General features: G+C 35.8%; 1 protein-coding gene across 1 annotated transcript; it reads left to right on the top strand.

Annotated features, from left to right (window-relative positions):
* The first annotated feature begins 4,247 nt into the window (after nucleotides 1–4,247).
* Ctu1 (Cytosolic thiouridylase subunit 1) lies at nucleotides 4,248–5,760 on the top strand. The gene is made up of 3 exons (XM_073989681.1): nucleotides 4,248–4,622; nucleotides 4,679–4,836; nucleotides 4,901–5,760. The coding sequence occupies exons 1-3, from the start codon at nucleotides 4,572–4,574 to the stop codon at nucleotides 5,724–5,726; spliced, it is 1,035 nt and encodes a 344-aa protein (XP_073845782.1). The 5' UTR covers nucleotides 4,248–4,571; the 3' UTR covers nucleotides 5,727–5,760.
* The last annotated feature ends 1,052 nt before the right edge of the window (nucleotides 5,761–6,812 follow it).

Raw genomic sequence — 6,812 nt, 5'->3', positions numbered from 1 at the left:
GATAAACGAATACTTGCGTCGCAGTTGCAGGGTTGCAATACCGAAAAGGAATGTCACACGTAGAAAGTCGCATAAAAATATTATCAGCCCGATCATGAATAGCCCTGTTCCTTTACGTGCAAGAATCTTCAAGTTTTACAACTTTTTACTCGAAAAGCGTTCCTTTACTTCAGACACCATACAATTCATATGGAAGTAGATTACAACTTTTGCTACTTTTGCCAGTTTTACCATTTTCAAAAGTAAAGGAACAGACCAAATGTAAACTCGCCGTGAGTTTTGTCTTTCTGCCGTTACAACTTAGATTTAGAATTCGATTTAAGAACGCCTAATTTCATGAAATTGTTTAATGAAATTCACGCTAGTGTGGACCGGGACTTAAAGGAGAAAGTGAAACAACCATGGTAGAATAATAAAAGGTAGTCGCATCTGTCAAAATTAGGTAAATACAACCCTGTATCTCTGTACGGGAGCGTGTCAAATACAGAACAACAATAGTACGTCATGACATTTGATAAAAAAAAAAAAAAACAAAATAAGTTTGCTATTAATTTGTGTTTCTGAAAAATATATAAATATTCGAATATTCTTGCTGTGGAGTAGTGATCAACCAAAATAAGAGCAGCTTCAACCGACCCAACAACACGGACCGTATTTATACGGAAAAACACTGTTTCCTACAAAACCAGGTTGGATCACAGATAAATTTAATTTTTGATTTGGAATAAGAAATATCGGCTGTATGAACTGAAAACTTCGATATTTTTGCATGCAGAGCAATATCTTTGATGTTGGTATGACTCTTGATTTCGCAGCCGTAAGGAGTCTAAGCCTCACCGGCCCAAAGTTCGCCAAATGCACAGAATGTTATGGTAGGTCTGAGGCAAACAATTCTTTGATCACGGACTCCATAAATGTAACTACTGCAACAACCATTTCAACAAAGAAACAACAAGAGTTATAACAACGGGCAACTTCAACAGGCTATCTATTGCAACAACTAAACGTGTTCCTATTCAACACTTTTAAGATCTTCATAACATTTTACATTGATCACTGCTGTAATATGGACCAAAAACCAAGTTGATGCGTTTTGGAAAAAGGGACATATTTGTCATTACAACATTGTTAAAGATCTGATTTTTCCAGTCTTTTATTTTTTTCATTAATAAAAACTTCACAATGCACAAAATTCATATGTATTTTATTTCACTTTTGTAATCTATTATGCATCTAGTTCCTTTGTCTGCTATGCTTCTTTCTGACATTCGTATCTTAAATTTCTCATCGAAGTCCTTGTTCACAGTTACGGAACAACTGCAAAACTTAGCACTTGGTACTCTTTGTTCGTTCTCCGAAGTTCTTTGAGAATTGAAACGGGTCAAGGGGATTTGATGTTCACAACAAAGTACCGTAACAAAGTTCTTGTGGTTCCGTTCGTCAAATGGCTCTGCTAATACAAACAAAGATGTTTAACATTTACCCGAATCATTCCAAAATTCATATTTACCATGCCCAACAGCAATGAGAAATTTCTTCCATAATTCTTTGAAAGCTTCATTAATCTTCACACCGCCACCAACCGCGGGAACAGACCACAACATCAATGTCAGCCGTTTTTGTATACATATATATTTGACGATTGGAAAAAGGAATTAATAATTTTTCGTTTATTTTAAAAGAAATTCAAATGAAATTTAAATGACATATACATACGTATATGTGTATACATGTAAACACATATACAAATACATTCTATCAAAATCGATTTGGCAATGAACGTACTTCAAATTCAAAATTTGAAAAAAATTTAAATCAGTTGTTAGCATGAAACTACCTTTATTCTTGTACCATGGAAACAACTCACGGGGAGTTGATATTCCTGATTGGGCTGAATAGTATATATTGAGTTCCTTTTTTACGGAATCAAATTAAAAAAAATAAATGTTTACAAAGTTGTTGCTTCTTCTTCAGTCATATGTTTTCCACACTATTGCTCTGTTCCAGAACCTGCAAGAAGGTACTAATTTTTACTGCGATAATATTTTTTCCTTTATGTTATCGAAAAAAATTTTAAAAATTAGTAGATTCTTGCAGTACGTCCCGGTCCACACTAGCGTGAATTTCATTAAAACATTTCATAAAATTAGGTGTTCTTAAATCGAATTCCCTACTATAGCAATTTTATGATTTTACTCTACTATGGACGTTGATCTAGAGACGCATAATTTCAGTGAAATTACTGTAGTGTGGCCCGGAACTACTGGAACATACCATATAATTAATCAAACTAGGGATAAGCAAGTCCGACTTTTGATTCATCGATTACTTTTAAAAGAATTTTTTCGTTTTTTTGTCTGTTCCAAGGCACATTTATAAAAGGTAGAAGTGACAATCAGCTGTATTTTTACTTTTCAAATCCATTATTATATTTATTAATATTTGGTGTGTTCGTTTACTCAAAAATGTGTACAAGTCCAGTAACTTCTTGTAATCGACTAAAGCCCTAAACTTCTTTTCGGGAAATAGTCTTTTTTAATGATATATTTTTTTTTTTTCAAAAAATATATATGTCGTATGTCCGAGTTTAGACACACACATTTCTCGGAAAAGTAATTTCAGTTTTTAGGTAATAGGGGGTTAGAAAGAGTATTGAGGAGCTCTTTCCTCTCCGCTCTCTCGCAAAAAACTCAATTTACTTTCCCGAGAAATTTGTGTGTCTAAACACAGACTATGGAATTTGACACTAACCTTAAGCGGGGTACACACGATCAGTTTCACTGTCGATTTTTCGGAAATATCGATAAATGTCAAACTGTCCAGCAACCACAAAATTAGTCTGTTGCTTTACTTTTTAAAATGGTAAAACCGGCAAAAGTAGTAAAAGCTGTAAACTGTTTTCGAGTAAAAAGTCGTAAAACTTGAAGATTCTTGCACGTAAAGAAACAGATCTAATATTTTGTGGTTGCCTGATGACCATGGTACAATAATACAGGTAGCATTATCAGGCCAGCTGATGGTAACATAATTGGTCTGTTCCAGTACTTCAAGAATCTACTAATTTTTACTATTTTTCTCCTTTTTTAGAAAAATCGTTTTATGTTAGAATTTCGCGTGTTTATAACAATCTGCCACCATGTCTCAAGACATTTAATTCCTCCTTAAAATGTTACAAGAATAAATTATGTGCTCATTTTAATAGTAATCAAATACAGCGTTCATAAATGTTGTCTTAGTTTGTAATGATATATTGTTGCATAGCTGATTCTATTAATGATTATTTTGTTATATATTTTCATTTCTTAATTTATATGCTTTTGCTTTTATTTATTGGTCTGTTCCAGAAACTGCAAGAATCTACTTATTTTTACTACGATAACAATTTTTCCTTTATGTTATCGGAAAAAATAGTAAAAATTAGTAGATTTTTGCAGTACTGGAACATACCATATGTTTAATTCTATTCATGATATGCTAAGAAATATTGTTAGATATAAGTATCTGAGAGTAGTTATTGTATAGCTGTTTTTGGAACCGCTCATGGCCCTATGGGCTAGGTTACTGTGTTTGTCAAATAAAAATTAAAAAAAAAATTAAAAAATTAAAAAATTAAATTTTTTCGATAACATAAAGGAAAAAATGTTATCGTAGTAAAAAATAGTAGCTTCTTGCAGGTTCTGGAACAGAGCAAATGTGTCAAGTGCATTGAATTGATGTAAAATTTTGACACCTTATGTTACCAACAATTGCCGATGCGGCTACCTGTGTATTTGTACCATGCTGATGACTGAAAAGAATGAACGGCCCCACAACCGATTATTTGAGCAAAACTGACGGTCAAAACTGATCGTTTGTACTTTAAGAGCAGTACACATTGTCAGTTTTGAATGTCGATATTTTGCAGTTATCGATAACTGTCCAACCGTCCAGCAACCACAAAACATTTTGTGGTTGCATGATGAATGACAAAAATGAACGGCCACACTAGCAAGCACCAACAAAGCTGTCATTCAAAACTGGCAATGTGTACTCAGCTTTATAGAGCCCAGTTCAGTCAGCTGGGTATTGCTGTTACCTACTTTGTTCTACCATGCCTTGGAACCGACAAAAAATTCTTTTAAAAATAATCGATAAATCAAAAGTCGGACTTGCTTATCCCTAGTTCGATTAATTATAGTGCATGGCACAATCATACAGGTATCCGCGTCAGCCCAGCTGATGTACTGTGAGCTGTCAAAAAAGTTGTTGTAATTGAAAACACAAAATTAAAAAACAAAAATTTAAAAGAAAAACTGTGCATTTTTGAGGGTTTTTTGTTATAATGTGTTTATTAATAACTGCCTAACAAAATTTTATTGAAAAAAATGTGTGAATCGCTTTATTTTTGGAAAACATTTTTGACATTTCACAGTACTGAACTCGTTTTTGTTGTAGTTGTTTGCTGATGCATTTACCTGGTAATTGTGCCATGTTATAGTGTGGAAAACATATGACTGAAGAAGAAGCAACAAATTTGTAAACATTTACTTTTTTATTTTTTTAATTTGATTCCGTAAAAAAAAGAACTTAATATGCCTACTATATTGTGCAAATCTAATTGTGGTAATAAAGCCGTACTTAAGGTAAATATAATTCTTAACTTATGCCAAACATATATTACAGCTTATCATTACCATAGCGCCCTAAAACGGGAGATGCGCTGTGTAAGGAATGCTTCTTCGGTGCCTTTGAGGCAGAGATTCATCACACTATTGTCTCAAGTAAACTATTTAGGCATGGTGAAAAAGTTGCAGTAGCAGCAAGTGGTGGTAAAGATTCCACAGTATTGGCTCATGTGTATGTACTCCTTTATGTTTCCATTGAAGAGCAGCATAATAACCGCATTGTTATTCCTTTTCAGTCTAAAACTCCTAAATGAGCGTCACAACTATGGCTTGGAGTTGGTGCTACTATCCATCGATGAAGGCATAACAGGATATCGTGATGACAGTTTGGAGACCGTGAAAAAGAATCGTGACGACTATCAAATGTCTTTAAAAATTCTCTCCTATGAAGAACTGTATGGTTGGACAATGGATCGCATTGTTGCCCAAATAGGACGATCTAATAATTGCACATTTTGTGGTGTGTTTCGAAGGCAAGCCCTCGATAGAGGAGCCAAGCTGTTGGGTGTAGACAGTATAGCTACGGGCCACAATGCAGATGATATTGCCGAGACGGTAATCATGAATATCTTACGTGGTGATACAGCTCGTCTGAGTCGTTGCACAGATATAAAAACTGGCGGGTCTGAAGACTCAATACCCAGAGTAAAACCACTTAAGTACACATACGAAAAGGAAATCGTAATGTATGCACATTATAAAAAACTAGTTTATTTCTCAACGGAATGTGTATTTGCTCCAAATGCGTATAGAGGTCATGCTCGAGCCTTTCTAAAAGATCTGGAAAAAGTTCGGCCGTCAGTTATCATGGATATAATACATTCTGGTGAACAACTTAGATTTAAGGATACCGTAAAGAAGCCAACACGTGGCCTTTGTGAACGTTGTGGATTTGTATCGTCACAACAACCGTGTAAAGCATGTGTGCTACTGGAAGGTCTAAATCGAGGCTTGCCGAAACTGGGAATTGGTAAAAAATCGAAAGGTGATCGAATGATTGCCAATCAAGAAAAAGAGTTGGCCTTACGGGAGAAGGCAAATCTGGTAAAAAATGATTTTTAACAAAATACATATACGATCCGACGAAGGGAATTTATTTGTGTGGTGTGAAACGAACTTATTTATTTATAGCGGATGTGGAAAGACTGCAGTCTTTACAAAAAAAAAAAAAAAAAAAAAAAAAAAAAGATTCAGGGATATACAGAGTATAAGGGTAAGTTCTGAGACACACTTCACACCTTAAGAATTTTCTACATCCCGTTTACGCTCTTTTTTCCAGTATTTTATGGACGGACTAGGGTGTGCTCTTCTTTTTAAATACCCTAATGAATTTTAGCCCCAAGAAATTCTCAATAAATAGAATTAAATGGGGTGAACAAAATGCTTGAGGCGTGAAGTGTGTCTCAGAACATACCCTATGATCTTACATTTCATTATATCCGTCCACTCCTTCGGGTACATCCCACATAAATTAAACATTTTTTATCGTTGTTGTTGTTGTAACAGTGTTTTTGTTATGTTTATTTGTTCGTTCCTCTGTTCAATCTGGCTCTGGGTCTATCTTCAGTTCCAGAAAAGTGGATGCATCGATGGGATGTAGCCACAGATCCACTGGAGTTAGATGGGTAGTTAAAAAGGTGGCAGTTAAAAAGGTGTTGTGTGTCGTGCGGGCCCATGCCGCATACTGGGCATATGTCTTGCACGGCGCGATCGATTTCCGCCCAATACGAATTTAGGCGACTGCAATATCCCGAGCGTAGTTGAGCCAAAACTACTCTGGTTTGTTGTTGTTGTAGCAGCATATAATGCTGGGTTGGCAGCCGCTGGCCGAAACACTTTTGGTTTCGGGTCAATCCGGTACGTAAGAACCCGCTGCCGTGAGATTGACTGACTCTGGTTTGTCGTGGCAGCTGACGCTCCTCAGCTGCGATAGATGGAGGATGTACTTCGAGTACTTTGTTCGCACTATAATTGCTTAAGGCCTTGGCAACTGCGTCCGTGTGAATGCTATCCAATCCTGCTTGATATGCTTGTTGATCTAGGGGTTATCTCCTGTATCGTTGGACCTCTCCCTCTAGAGCATGGATATCCTTCCTGATCTCCCTGAATGGGCCGGGCCTACCCACAAGATGGTGATTGGGATGGCTC

The sequence above is a fragment of the Musca autumnalis genome, unplaced genomic scaffold, assembly GCF_047663935.1.
Source record: "Musca autumnalis isolate F117 unplaced genomic scaffold, ASM4766393v1 scaffold_5, whole genome shotgun sequence".
Lineage (NCBI taxonomy): Eukaryota > Metazoa > Arthropoda > Insecta > Diptera > Muscidae > Musca > Musca autumnalis.
The sequence above is the reverse complement of the archived record's forward strand: the minus strand, read 5'-3'. Positions and strand labels throughout refer to the sequence as shown.